This window comes from Pavona decussata, unplaced genomic scaffold (assembly GCF_977016875.1).
Source record: "Pavona decussata unplaced genomic scaffold, jaPavDecu1.1 SCAFFOLD_187, whole genome shotgun sequence".
NCBI lineage: Eukaryota > Metazoa > Cnidaria > Anthozoa > Scleractinia > Agariciidae > Pavona > Pavona decussata.
The window spans coordinates 136,988-152,500 of NW_028145596.1; the positions used below are offsets into that span (position 1 = coordinate 136,988).

The 15,513-nt window shown below is 41.2% G+C and overlaps 2 protein-coding genes and 2 pseudogenes across 3 annotated transcripts in view; 1 reads left to right on the plus strand and 3 right to left on the minus strand.

Annotated features, from left to right (window-relative positions):
* Positions 1-15,513, minus strand: part of LOC146462444 (uncharacterized) — a 138,326-nt pseudogene that overhangs the window by 93,834 nt on the left and 28,979 nt on the right. The window lies entirely within an intron of this gene.
* LOC146462448 (uncharacterized) overlaps positions 1-15,513 on the minus strand; it is a 201,068-nt gene that overhangs the window by 15,950 nt on the left and 169,605 nt on the right. The window lies entirely within an intron of this gene.
* On the minus strand, positions 8,468-11,917 carry LOC146462449 (uncharacterized; annotated as a pseudogene).
* The window catches only part of LOC146462450 (uncharacterized), a 678-nt gene continuing 508 nt past the window's right edge, over positions 15,344-15,513 (plus strand). Inside the window, exon 1 of the mRNA XM_085085554.1 lies at positions 15,344-15,513. This exon is cut by the window's right edge and continues 8 nt beyond it. Within this exon, the coding sequence (XP_084941680.1) occupies positions 15,363-15,513 (151 nt within the window). The 5' untranslated portion in view covers positions 15,344-15,362.

The following is a 15,513-nucleotide window of genomic DNA, read 5'->3' on the forward strand; positions in this document are numbered from 1 at the left end:
GCGTGACTTTTTTTTAGGTAGCTCTTTCGTCCTTTTATATCTGTACGTAATGTGTAACTAACAAGGTGAAATATTTGCAATAAACGAAGCTGAGTTTAAAATTTCAGCGGCTACGTTGTTGAAGTTTAAAAAAAAAAATAGAAAGTATTTTCGGTCCGCCTGTTGCGTGACACCGTCGAACTTTAAAATGATGCACATCATTTTCGGTATAACGCTTATAATCTTTGAGAAAAACGAAACTTACAGGCCAGCGTACTATTTTGGTCTTCTACTCAAAAGGTATTTTACCAAAATGCCGCGAACCTTACGCGACTATAAAGCCGTAAAAATATCGCATTGAAGCGAACTAATTTGCATACAGTTTTGAAAGACATCTCAGGGCCAAGGTTTATATTCAAAGAGCGGATAACTCTATCCAGTGGATAAAATGTTCTCCAACCAATAGATTTTATTTGCTGGATAGCGAATTATCCGCTGGATAAAATAATCCGCTCTTTGAACAACCGGGGCCTGATGTCAGTTTTTGATGTGTGTATATTTCAGATATTTTTGTATTTTGATTTTATACTAACGTAAAACGTGACTCGCAAAACCTCGCGAACCTAGGGCTGGGTGAAAAGCCCTCTTTACCTGTATTGTAGCATCAAATGAGGAGATTAAAAGGTTTCTGAACATAGCAACGATTTTGATGAGCATGGTCTTGTCGTAGTTCCACAGGCTAGTTTGCGGTTGAAATCTATTTCTGACACGACGAAATGTACAACAGGCGTGCAGCGCTGTCGTGTTCGATGAATTTATTTCCCACGGAAAATTATTTTACCGCGGTCACAAAACGTGTAATTTCTTCAATGCAATCTTTCACAAAAAAGATTTCTGGAAGAAAGGGAAAAGATTCTGTAGAGATATTTCCATCCACTGAATATTGATGAACATTGCAGTTGAAATGTGATCCCGTACACTGAATGTAAAACTCATTGTCCCGATGTATGCAAATTTTGCTCCAACAAACTGCGTCTGTCTTCCAGCCTGTGGCCACAAAACGTGTAATTTCTTCAATGCAATCTTTCACAAAAAAGATTTCTGGAAGAAAGGGAAAAGATTCTGTAGAAATATTTCCATCCAGTGAACATTGATGAACATTGCAGTTGAAATGTGATCCCGTACACTGGATGTAAAACTTTTCCGATGTATGCAAATTTAGGCAATGGCGCGAAAACGAGGGGGCGACTCTTATACGAAAACGAGACTAAAAAGATGGCTCTAGCACGAAAACGAGGTCAGATGTCGTCATAAGTTCGCACCAGTTTCCCGGCCGACACATGCCCCTGCAAAACTCAAGCGGGGGGGCCATTTGGGTATCTCGAAAAATCCTGCATAGCCGTACACAGGCACACCAACTCGAAAGACACATGACGCAAAATCGAAATTAGGCTTGCGTTCTCCTTCGTCGAACGCAACAATATTTCAGTTGCCCAAAAATAAAGTTCTACATCGAGCTGAGTAGATGTCATGTACACATATACCTTATTTTGTCTCAGGCATTTTATCTCCCACATGATCTTAGCAATTAAGTAAGTTTATTTTCTGTGTTTTTGCAGGAAATCAGTAAGTCCATGAGATTACATGTTTGTTATTAGTTTCAGACAAATTATATGGCTTTTCATATTCATGAATTTGTCCGCTTTATTAACAGTTGATAGCACCACATAGGGATATCATTTACTAAAATCATGTAATACAGTATCAAAATCCAGTTTTCCTTCTACATTGTACCAATTATTAAATAAATTGAAATCCTCCAAAATGTAACATTCAAGAACAAAACTACGTTCTTCTTACCCTTGCTGGTAAAATTACTAATAATGCCTTTTAGTTCTTGAGTTAAAACTACTCAAACACAGGCGATTGTCAATGTGTAAATTAGGCTTTGACCCAATTTTTTTCAATTTCCTGCTGTGAAATCTTGGGAAATTTTCACAGCAGTGTTCTCCTTTTAAGGGAGATTGAAATTTATGTACGCAATTCCCATTTTTCTCATCCAATTTTGCTCACAACTGTAGTTCTGTTGTCACACAGAAAAATATCATTGATTAAATTTATATGAAGTTGCCTCTTATGTCTTCTGGCAAGCTGTCATCATTACCTTCCATTGTTCTAAAGCCTTCTCTCAATACTCCCACTCTCAGGGTCCATGAAATCAATCTTCAAGCTCTCAGTCTACAGGATCATCCAGGTTCTCCTTCTCTACACAGTGTTTCTCAGATGCTCTGTCAATAAGCATTGAAAATAAACTTCCAATTATTATTACCTCCATACTTTTAAAAATTGTTGTAGGATTTTAAAATGTTGTCATGCAGTAAAGAGCACTCAAACACAGCCATAACTTGAATTCAATTGACTCTGAGTTGCGAGTTGGAGTTGCGAGACTTTTAAGCCTAGAAAATCAAATGAAGATAATTATTTCTAATCCTAGTCAAGATAACATATTATAAAGTTAGGGATCGCAAAGACGTAAAAATGAACAATAGAAAAGCATCATGTCACTTTAAAATATGTGAGTACCCAACACTATTGCTCTTCTGGTTTCATGAACGCATGGGAAAATCCTAGAAACTCTGATCGAATGTTGTGTCGTGGAGAGCTGCAATGATAAAACCCAGGTACATGCAGGTTAATTTCTCTTTTCCTTTCCTGGCGGTACACCATGGAGGATGATCCCGAGTGTAGTGGTAAGCAATGTTTTATTTATCTTGTGTTATTTTATGCTACTTCATGTGCAAAAGTAAACTTATTATGCAATGGATAATTTATCAAAAAGAAACTACATGTAACTGGCAAGGAACCTTTTTGCGTACATTTTGTGTTGTATAAAGACTACACTAGCATTCTGACTACAAGGACAAAGCCTGTCTTTAAGTTAACCCTCTGAGTGAAACTTGGCAGATCTTTAAACTGAACTCAGTGCAAGACAAAACTACGTTATTACGTGGGATGCCCTCAGGGCAGACTGCTCAAAATTTCGGTGGAATTCCTTTTTTTTCTTCCTCATGGTCGCAAATTGCAATGAATAAATTAATTTAACCTGAATTAAATTCAGCTCTCTAGGAGAGAGAGGATATTTTTGTCCTCTTTTGTTCTCATTGTCTTCAACAAAAATGGCCCAATCAGAACTGTTTTGTGCATGTATGTCCAGAGGGAGGGGATTATCTGTGTGACATCACATAACCACTAATCAGTGAAAGGCTTTTTTCACTGAAATTGGTGCCCTGTGGCAGCCATATTGTTTACATGTTTTAGACTCAAATATGCCATTTTCAGAAAGACAATAAATTGAAGCAGTAAATTGAAAGGATTACTGTACTTCTAAGAAGTACTCGATAGTTTAAACCGTGGTAATTGGAGAGCTCCTGGCGAAGAAATCACGCTTTGTTTGACATATTGTAGAACCATAATGCAAGGAGGAAAGGTCACTGATAAGCTTAAACACACATCACCTCACTTTGTCGAACTGAGTCACGCTTAATCACTATAATGGAAATCCACTTTACAAAAAAATTAAAGGTTTGGTTGTCAATTTTTAGTAAAAGTTTTCATTGAGGAAAGCTTTTTGTCTGTTTATCTTTCTGTTTTAATCTTACATGTACACTTACTGACATTACCAGAATATATATAGCGCTGACGATAAGGTTTTCGATGTTGCGCTGTTTGTATTATTTTCTAAGATATATGTACAGGGAAAACGTTTGTTAAGAAGAATACGGTCTCGTGCCTCACACAGACGCTTTAATACTAACGCTTTCATGTTTGATTTGGAGAAAGAAACTGTTTGTATGTTAATTATTTTTCCATAGTAAATGTTGGTTGGGTCTGTATCTATCGGTCATTACGTTATCATAATTCAATTTCTGGTATGATTTTAAGTAGCATAACACAATATCATGCAATCTTTCTGACTAATACTATGCAGTTAGTTCAATCGCGAAGGGAGGATAGGTTGAAAAATCTGCAAGGCGTCCAATGGGAATATATAAAATGAAGCTACATGTACTGCTGCTTAACATACACCAACGCGTCCCACGTAAATGCTCTTAAAAGCGTCTTGTTTCTGAAATGTCCGGTTTTACGTCTCTGCAATCCCTAACTTTTATATAACAAAAAAATGTTCATTTTCTAGGTTTAGCAACTCGCAACGCCAACTCACAACTCGTATTCTTCGCACACCCCAAGCCTTTTCACCAAAATATAAAAGGCTCAGATTCAAAGCAGCTGGTTTTTTTGCAGGTTGTGGGCACTTGAGGAGAACCTTGTAAATGGCCCACTAATTTTCCACTATACATATGCATACCTGGTTATTAAACTTGAGACGGAATTTAATCCATCAAAGACGAAATGAGAAATGAAAAGTACAAACAAAAGTTTAAAATCTTACCTCTTTTAAAAAATAACACTGTAGCAGCTGGTGTCTTACAATGTACTTCACTTTCTTTGTCGCTTGTTAGAAGAGATTTCTCGCTAGACTTGCCTTCCAATGTACAAGATCTACATAAAATTAAGGTAGTTTAACATACATTACAATCACAGTATCAATAAATTAAAGATTAAAGACTGATGCATCAATCAGCTACTTATGTGCTGAAATGTTGACATTTACTGGATTTTTTAATTTTTTTTTTTAGTAGAGTTACCACCTACAGCTGTAGGTACATTTTAGCAAAGGAAGATTAAATTTGGTTTGAGTTAAACTGTAGCAGAGAGTTTGATTGGAGTTTGAGTTAGATAGTATAAAATGACTGACAAAAAGGGCTGGAGTCAAGTCCAGTCCGAGTTGGAGGGGAGTTCAAGTTTACAGTGTTAGTGGGGTTCTACTGTATTTAATTTCATTATGTGATGGCTTGCAAACAAAACTAAACATGGCAAAAAGGTGTCACACTGAAACACAAAAGATGCCACAGAAGAAATCACTTACATGTACAGTGTAGGAAATATTCCAAACAACCAAAAAGGATCAACAACATAACACACAAGATCGTATACCTTGCCTAAGAGATTTTAGACCACCAGTCTGATTCAGATCTGGTTAATGATATGTTTAGCATAGATAACTACCTGATTGAGAATTAATACTTCTGGATCTCACTAAAAATAAAATTGTGTGTCTGAGTGGGTGACATGTCTGCACTTCATGCAAATTCGGATCCACGCATCATGCATGTGATGTTCAAGGTCCAACAAAGGAGATAGTTTGAAGCACAAATTTTAAAACTTTTCCTTAAGACCATTACCTTCAGTATAAAACATTCCCAGACTAAAATGCCATGCTCTTAAAGACATTATAACACTTATAACTGAAGGATTATCATTCCAGAAATATCTGAATTTAATACATGTCGCGGAATCTTTCATGAACTCCGCACTTGCCGGTTCACAAACTGAAGAGGACTGTAATTCTTTCCTTTTCTGAAGATTTATTTAACATTCACAATCTGACAATCTCTGATCCAATCTACAATATTCGCGATGCACAGTTCCGTTCACAATTCGTTCTTAATCGATCTGATCTTACATTACAATTGTACTAAGATTTTCTAGGTTCTATTTGCGCAACAAGTATTTTTACTACAATCACGAGCACAGTATAATCCCAAGCCTACACTATTGTAATGCTACTAAATTTAATTTCAATTTCACAATTACACGCGTTTCTCTTCCTTATTTAGCTTAATACTACGCGGGTCTACGCGTGCAGTTACATCATTGTCATGCAGTGTATTAACTTCGGACTTTCCCGGAGTACAATTGTGCAATCTGCTTTGCTCACTTATTTTTAAAGTATTGCTCGCGTTACTATTTCGTGACATTGTTCATCAAATTTCCAAGTTAATATTCTACGTCACGCACATCAGTGCTTCTTTCCCGACACTCTCCCCCCCTTGACTCGTCTACGAGTCAAAGCATATGTTTCGATTTCCACCTAGCATCTAAAGCAGCAGATCTGCTAGGGTTACGTCTAAGAGGTGTAGTATGATCCCGTTCAAATTTACGGTTCCCAGTTTGACCAATTTGGCCGTTCCCTTGTATGGCACATTTTACTTCTAAGGGGTACAACTTTTGAACTGGTCGGGAAATACGCATCGGTCTACCCTTGACAATGACTCTTACGTTTGCTCCCCTAACAACGTTATCTGTGCCCTTGATAAGACTCTCAACTACTGCAATTTTCCACTCTCCCCTCTTTTTGCCTTCCTCAAACACAGTTACTACGTCTCCTGTCTGAATCTGCCTGTCTTTGCGATCTACCTTCGGGCGGTGAAACTCCCTTAGATTCACCAGGTACTCGTTTCTCCATCTCTTCCAAAAATGCGCTAACTTCACTGTCAAATATCTAAACCTCTCTGAACAACTACTCTCGTTCGCTTCTGGCTCTTCCGCTATCTCGTCTGGCATAGACTTAATCCTTCTACCAAGGATTAAATGTGAAGGTGTTAAAGCTTCATGTTCTACCTCATTGTACTCGTACGTAAGTGGACGGGAATTTAAGGTTCCTTCTACCTCCACTAACACCGTTCGCAGCTCGTCAAATGTAAGTCGTGCATTTCCTAACACCTTCCTGAGACAAGCTTTCACACTTCCAACCATTCTCTCGAAAAATCCTCCCCACCAGGGTGATCTCTCTAAATTAAACCTCCACTCAATTCGCTGTCTATCTAGCTCACTAGCTACCTCTGGGTGGCTAAAAAGATTGTTAAGCGCTTTTTCGGTCGCTTGGAAGGTTTTCGCGTTGTCTGATACGATCAATGTCGGCGTGCCTCGTCTCGCTGAAAATCTTCTTAACGCTCGTCTGAAGGCCTCGGAAGATAGATCTTCAACTAATTCTAAATGTATCGCTCTAGTTACGCAGCAGGAAAACAATGCAATGTACGCCTTTCTCATTCCCCCAGCTTGTGCCTTAACATAGAGCGGACCCGCAAAAACTACGCCTACTTTCGAAAACGCTGGCGCTTCTCTTACTCTAAAATCTGGCAATGCGGCGGTCTGCGGCGCGCTGTAAGCCTTCCCTTCTTGTTTCTTGCAGATTACGCATTTGCTCAAAACCTTTTTCACGCACTGTCTGCCCTTCGGGATCCAATACCTCGACCTCAACTCCGCAAGCGTTGCTCTCACACCACTGTGCAACACCTTCTTGTGACACTCTTCTATGAGCATAATGCTTAACGCGTGATCCCTTGGGAGAGTGACTGGTCTTCGCGCATCAAACTCTAAATCTGAATTGACGAGTCTTCCGGTACATCTCAGAATTCCTGCACTCTCTTCTAGGCCGAGCTCGGTCTTTAGCTGTTGGAAGTTACCCTTACTTCTCAGGTCAGCTTGCGCCGCTTTCACCCATTCACTTTCGGCCCCGACTAATTCTTCACATGTCAGTCTTCCCTTCCGTCTAGCTGTCTCGGTTCGGTTCGGTCTCGAATTTCGGATAAAACGGAACACCCATGCTGTCACTCTGAGTAGCTTCTCTAGTCTTCCATGGCGATTGATGTCAACAAGATTTGCAACACTGGGTTGGTTCTGAACGTCTACTACCATCACGTTGGCAGTCTTCTTAGCTTCTTCTTCACTTTCTGGTGTGCTGACGACACTCTCTACGCGTGGCCACCTGTCTTCTCCTTCTGACAACCATTGCGGTCCGTTCCACCACAGCTCGTCATCTTTGAGTTTCGATCCAAGCGCTCCTCTGGAACCAACATCTGCCGGGTTCTGCTCACCAGGGCAATATCTCCAGTCTTCTTTCTTTGTGAGCTTCAGAATTTCGTTTACCCTGTGACGGACAAATTGTTTCCACTCCCCCCCGTTTCGAATCCAGCAGAGAGCAGTTTTGCTATCCAACCAGTATCTGGTTCCGCTGAGCTTCACTTCCGTTTCTAATGCTTTCATCACGGTGTTCATTAATTGCGCCAAAATTCTAGCGGACATGAGTTCTAGACGGGGAATAGTTAACGCTTTCAGAGGTGCTACCCGTGACCTTGAGGTCAACATTCTCACGAAAACCCCTACTGGCGTGTTGTATACCAAGTACACAACAGCGCAGTAAGCTTTGTTACTGGCATCGCCGAACCCATGCAAGTAACAATTAAGCACCTCTTGTTTTGGATGGTCCCAAATACACCCACTGATCGTAATACCCCTTATTTTGGATAAGTCCTCAATCCATTCGTCCCATTTCTTCTTTACTTTCCCCTCGAGTTTACTATCCCAGTCGAAATTTTCACAACACAATTCTTGAAACAATATTTTCATGCACACAATGGTGGGGCTAATGATTCCCAGGGGGTCAAAAATGCTTGCTAGCAGACTTAACAAACTTCGCTTGGTCGGGTGCATGTCTAGGGCTTTGCTTGCAAGCTTCTCAAAACTAAACTGAATAACATCTTTCTCACAATCCCACGGAAGCCCCAAGACCTTTGGACAACTCCTGCTAGCCTGCCCCGAACCTAGGATGAACTTTGCGTAGCTCTCTTCTTCGCTGGGTCACGATCGCGCTTTCTGTTGCGTTACTCTCAATCTGCGCAATGCGTTCTCTCAACACTTTGTCATTCGTCATCCACTTTCTCAATTTGAAACCCCCACTGGCCATCCTCTGTTTGGATTTCTCGTACAATGTGTACGTGTCGCTCGTATTGCTATTGCCCGTTACCAAGTCGTCAACGTAGAAACCTTCGATCATCTTTCGCACAAATTCTGGGTCTTCATCCTTAAACTTCGAAATGTGGTGTCTCAGCGTGGCGTTTAACAGAAACGGAGACGCATTTAAACCGAACACAACACGGCAAAAGCGGTACACTGCAATTCGACTACAAGGATCGCGCACGTTTTCTAACCACAAAAATCTAAGATAATCCCTGTCTGCACTGTCTACCTCAATGTTAAGAAACGCCTTTTCTATGTCCCCTATCAACGCCACTCTCTTCTCTCTGAATCTAAGCAGGATGTCAAACAATAAAGGGTTGAGGGAGGGTCCCTTGTGTAGGCAATCGTTCAGAGATGTCCCCCCCTTTCCTGCCTTTGCGGACGCGTCATACACAACTCTCAGTTTCGTGGTGCTCGCCTCTCTGCGTATGACTGCTAAATGGGGAATATAGTGACCCCTATCTGTCTCTTCTAACTGTGCGACTTTCTCTATCACTCCCAAATCTAACTGTTCCTTTATAACTGAGTCGTACTCCTGCAAAATGTCTGGTTCCTTTCTAAGCTTCCTAATCTGACTCTTCATGCGCGACAAACTCAACTCGTAATTGCTTGGCAAACTATCCTGACCTTCCTTCCAGGGGAGCTTAACTGAATACCTATTACCGTTGAAGGCAATACTGTCTACAAACTCTTCATACACTCCATCACTCTCTTTAATTCCTAGGGTTTCTAAGTCCCACAACCTTTGGACATTCCCTTCTAAACTCTCTAATGATACACTGTCTCTGCCAACAAAATTTACGTTAACTTCCTGCGGTCTATCTGCTGGCTGTCTAAATGTCAAGGGTCCGGAGAGAACCCATCCTAACTCTGTCTCTACTGCGACTGGCTCGTCTACCTCCCCCCGGACTATCTTGCCTGTCTGAAAACTCCACAAATAGTCTGCCCCTATCAATACATCTATCTCTAACTGTTCACTTCCCTTGCAAACGTCGGACAGCCATATTTGCGCCAAATGCGGGTAGTCCTTACGCGCAATTTCCAGATGTTCGTTCTGCACGCGCGAAATTTCGGGAACAACAAAAGCTTCGATGCGCATAACCTTCCCCCCACCCACTGGGATCAAATCTATTTCAACTACATCCCGCAGGTTTGATCCAGTAGCCCTTTGGCCAAAGGTGTTAACAGTCAACCATTCCCTTCTAACAGATCGCAATCCGAACGATTCTACCGCGCGGGAAGTAACAAAGGACTTATGACTAGTCGAATCAAAAAGCACTCTAATTCTAGCGCGACCCTTCCCCGCTAGTTGAGCCTGAGCCGTTTGTAAGGCTACACTGTTCCCAGTCCCGACGTGCATACTATTTCCCACTAGTTCTGCACCACCCTGGGCCCCTTGGGTTCCGATTTCTGTCGTTCTTAAATTCCCTTGGGAGGCGATGCAAATCGCCGAATGATGTTTACAATTACAATGCTTACATGTTACACTACGATCAGTACAGTCTTTGGATAAATGTCCCTTTCTTAAACATTTAAAGCATCTACCGTATTTAAACAACAATTGCTTACGCTCCTCGATGTCCTGGACCTTTCTGCAGTCTTCGTGTGGATGCTCTCCTAAACAGAAGGCACAGTTCGTTTCTTTCGCCGCTTTCCGAGTGTTTCCTGCATACAGTGTGGCTACATTGTTTTTTCTCCGGAAGTCTCCAGCCGAGTTCTTTTGACGTGCGCTGTCATTGTACTCTTCTCGTAATTCTACTTCTTGTTCCAGGCCTTCCAACAAGTCTCTCAAGTTCCACTGATGATGATCTTTACCTCGCGTAATGGTCAAACGCAGCGTCTGCGGCAATTTTTCCAGGACAGATGGTACAACTATCGCTGAATAAGTGGTCTCGTCTACTCCAAGTGCTTGCAAGGCTCTGTGTTTGGTCTCCAGGAAATCGTACAAGCTCCGAAGTCTCGGCGCGTCTCTCTCGTTGTATACAGGCTGAACATTCAAAAGTTCATTCACGTACGCTCGCTGGATCGCCTCCTTCTTTCCATATCGTTTGTTCAACAGTTCCACCGCTGCTTGATAGTTTGCGGACGTTAAAGCGAAACCCGCGATCGCGCGATCGCCGATCCCACAAGCAAACCTCTAAGATAAGAAAACTTGTCGACGTTTTCTAGCATGTCATTTCGATGTATGGCGCTCTCAAACGAGTCCCAAAACTCTTGCCACTCGTGCACTTTTCCGTCAAATTTACGCACCTCCAGTTTCGGCAGTCTCGCTCGGACGGATTTATGCTGGCTTGCTTGTCCGGTCTGCATTGGCGGCGAATTCTGGTGCTGCGGTACATTTTGTACTTGTGGTATTTGCGGTGCGGTTAACAGTTCTTCGATCGCAGCCAACTTGCACTTTATGTCCGACGCAAGACGGCTGCTCTCGTCTATCTCTCTGGCCATATCCTCCTCCGTCACCTTTTCGTCGTCTCCCATCAAGGCCAGGATCTCTAAGTCGAGGGGCGCTATCTTTTCCAACTGCTCGTTTAGCGTGTGTTTCCATTTCGCCAGCTCTGCCTTCCTTTCCACGGTGTAATGTTCAAGACTGGCTTCTACTTCTGGGAGGATTCCAGCAAGGTACAATCGATGGCCTCCTCGTCGCTTTTTCTTTTTTCCAACCTCCGCGGTCATTTCCAATCCGGCTCGAACTGACCAAGTGTCGCGGAATCTTTCATGAACTCCGCACTTGCCGGTTCACAAACTGAAGAGGACTGTAATTCTTTCCTTTTCTGAAGATTTATTTAACATTCACAATCTGACAATCTCTGATCCAATCTACAATATTCGCGATGCACAGTTCCGTTCACAATTCGTTCTTAATCGATCTGATCTTACATTACAATTGTACTAAGATTTCCTAGGTTCTATTTGCGCAACAAGTATTTTTACTACAATCACGAGCACAGTATAATCCCAAGCCTACACTATTGTAATGCTACTAAATTTAATTTCAATTTCACAATTACACGCGTTTCTCTTCCTTATTTAGCTTAATACTACGCGGGTCTACGCGTGCAGTTACATCATTGTCATGCAGTGTATTAACTTCGGACTTTCCCGGAGTACAATTATGCAATCTGCTTTGCTCACTTATTTTTAAAGTATTGCTCGCGTTACTATTTCGTGACATTGTTCATCAAATTTCCAAGTTAATATTCTACGTCACGCACATCAGTGCTTCTTTCCCGACAATACATCAAAGAGGCAAATGAGATGCAAATGGAAGCAAAAGCTGTAAACCAGAGTTTAAAATCTTTAACCTGTTTTAGCATAATGTTGAAATCTAATTTCACTTTCTTTGTCTCTTGTTAGAAGAGGTTTCTCTTTAGTTCTGAAAAGGCAACCAGTAACTGGTTCGCTCACATGCCAACTCGCCCACAACAAACTCGTCCAAAGGGAAGCTAGCTAACTTGCCTTCTCTACGTTTGTCCAAAATGGTGGCCTACAAATGTAAATAACAAGAGCCTTGCATAACTTGTCACTCATTTTTAAAATACTAAATGCAGTTATGACTATATTTTATTCTTTAAGCGTGTAATCAAAGTGTCATCTTTCGTGTGGGAGAGTTTGTTGAAGGCGAATGTCCAAGTAGGCAAATAATTTATTAAAAAAAATATTTTCAAAGCAGGCAGATTCTGTTGCAAGAAATCTCTACGCCGAAAACAATATTCGTTCACGATAATCCTGAACCAATGTTAAAAAGTGATTAAGATAACAATTTAATTAGTAATATAAAATCGAGCTTACGAAGTGAAAATTCGTTTTCCAAGTTGAAACAGCTGAGACTAGTACATAAATAAGTCACGAGACTTAATAATTAAGCTTACCTTTGCTTTTCAATCGTGATACTCATCAGATCTTCAACAGTGGCACGTCGTCTCGAATTCACCAAACGGTATTAAAGACCAAAACCCTTCTCTGGTGATTATAAGAACTGAAAAGCAAACATTGAAAAGAAAATGAAAACTGTTCGATGCAGGAAGACAAACAAACATTGACAAACCCTGATGACTGCGGCATGTATTATATTAGACCACCAAATCAACCAGGAGAAATTCCTTAAAAACACACATCAAATGAACTGATTTGACTCCTTACCTTTGCTGTAAGAACGAGAGGAAGCGAAAAAGCCCAAAACAATTACGTCCCAGAGGGCCACGCAGTGGCCACGAAGATTTTTTTTCGGAGCTTCTGCCCAGCGAGGTTTTCGAGAGCCGCTCCCAAACTAAACCGAAAGTGTGTCACTTCGAGGTCTAAACTAAAGATAACTGGAGATCAGCTGTGCATCTGCCATGTTTTTCTCCTGGGCAACCCTGTTGGCAGCTGCCTAGTACCCAGGGCCCTGTTGGTCGAAATCCACGAAATCACCAGTGTGGATCCATCCAGTGCAGTGCGAGGGTCGGGAGGTTCCGCCCCTCCCCCTCTCCACCCTAAAGCCTGAGCTTTTAAGGCCATTATTGTTATCAATTATTTTAAAAAAGTTTTTGTATCTAAAATTTTTTGTCCCCGTGGGACTCTGATGGCGTGAGACCTCAATTGGAGAGTTTCCTTGCTGCCTAATTACTCGGGCCGTCAGACCACGAGTTAAGTTCTCGGTCGCATTCTTTTTAATTGTTTTTCTTTTGTGTCATGATTGTCCGAGGGATACTGACACCTAAGACTTCGGGCCACGATCGAGTTAAGTTCTCTGGTGCGTTCTTTTTACTCGGGCCGTGAGGCGGCGAGACAAGTTCTCGGTGATGATGCGTTTCAGATCATTTTACTTTCTAGTTCTGGCCATTCAATCTACAACAGTGATAGAACTTATACCCCTAAAATTAATCAAATTTGACAGAGACGGCATTCGCTTACCTAGAGAGACATTTTCTATTACCAAGGCGAAGACTTTTTAACTTTATGCGATGAACAGACGCGCGCGAAGAAACCTAATCTGTTTAAATTTCTATTTTTTATAGTGTCTTTTGTGCATTTTCAACCATGCATATTTCATCTTTTCATCACTAGCACTTTAAAACTTCAATAGGTTTATATCGTTTTTTAATTAGCTTTTTTAGTTTCTCAAGGTTAGTTTTGTTTAACCGAAAATTCGGCAAGTAAATCACTCTATGACCCCGCGGGCCAAGACAGATACAGATCTGACTCACGTTTACTATTGAAAAATAATCAATGTAGAATCGGTTTTGTCCCTAAATAAAAGGTGAATAACAAATGCTTTCCCCTGTATTTCATTTATAAATATAAACAGCGGAACACTGAAAAACGTACGCGTGATTCGTAACGTTACTCTAGATCATACCAGAAATTACAATCTGCATGACAGCGTCAGGGACCCTGCGTCACACAGATACATATCCGGACTCACGGTTAGTGTTGAAAAATAGTCAACATACAAATGGTTTCTGTCTCCAAATGAAAAGTGAAAACGTAAGGATTAAAGCTCGGGGATTTTAAAAGCATCCGTATAAAGCACAAGGTATTCTACTTCACAAATCTCGTTTTCCCCAGCATTTCATTCTGACTGCAAGTAAATGCAATTCTATCTGGTGGCTACTTATTGCCTCACTATCAGTCTCTGTGTCTATCGATTTTGGGGGAATTAGCGATGCTGGAGGTTATCACTGCTAAAAGATCGTAGGCTTACACACCACGCAGTCAAATATGGCCCGAGTTTAAGCTGAATAACAGCTCCTTGTTGAAACAAGCTCCGTGTTACTCGTTAGCTATCATTTCAGTGCTCGTACTTAAAGATTTCCTCTCAATACTTACCGCACAATTCACTAAGTAGATCACAATGCCCAATACCACAAGACAGTGCTTCACAAAAGCTCTCCGTTTGTGCGGGGTTTAATTTTTGTTATTACCACGGGAAGGGGAAGGGGGGGGAGGGGGGAACTCCCGCAACGAGAAATTTTCAGGCTGGTTTATTCCAGGGGTAGGGGTCAGGGCAAGTTAAAATAACCGGCTCTTGCAAGAAATATACCCTTCTTGATTTAGAACAATTCATGAATTTGCTGTTTTCAGTTTTTGTTTATAATGTTGCCATCCTCCTGTAAACCGAGCAGTTCATTTGCATTGAAAGAGAAAAGATTCGACATGCTATATTGGAATCAGTAGCATACAAATACTAATTCTTTGTATATTTTGACGGGATGTTGTAACGTTGGAGGTTCCTTCCTTGTTGAATAAAATTAACAGTTTATTCGTACCATTTCAGAAGCGTTTTCAATTGTTACCTTGAAACTTCCTGGCTTTGCTAACATACGTAAATAGCTAAATAACTAAATAAATAGATATATAAATAAATACCGTAATGTTCTCTCAAAACCAGGCCCAGGGAATCTTCGGGGTGGGGCATTACATCTTTTTTGTACTCAGGGGTGGGGAATAGAACGCAAAAAGAGAAGACAAGATTGCAAATCACCAGGGGTGTTCCTAGGCGACATGATAGTTTGGTGTCTATTATGTCGTTGTCGTGTTAAAGGGAGGGATTCACGGTTCTGCGCATGTGTCAGACATGTCACGAGCCTATTGTTTTATAACCAATCAGTGGCGAGTAGACTTGCGGCAAATTTGCCTTCGTGAATACAGTATCATCGACGCCTTCGCTTTTGATAGCCGAGATTTCATAGCTTTAAATAAAAATGTCTTCGGAAGATACTGCCACAGAAAGTTGCAGGTATAACGGCGTGTGTTCCAGAAAGGATGGAAGTAAAGCGAAAGGCTGTCCTTGCAAAACGCGTGGCGTATTCTGCAGCGAAAGATGCAAATGCCTTGTGAGCGGCAAAAATTGCC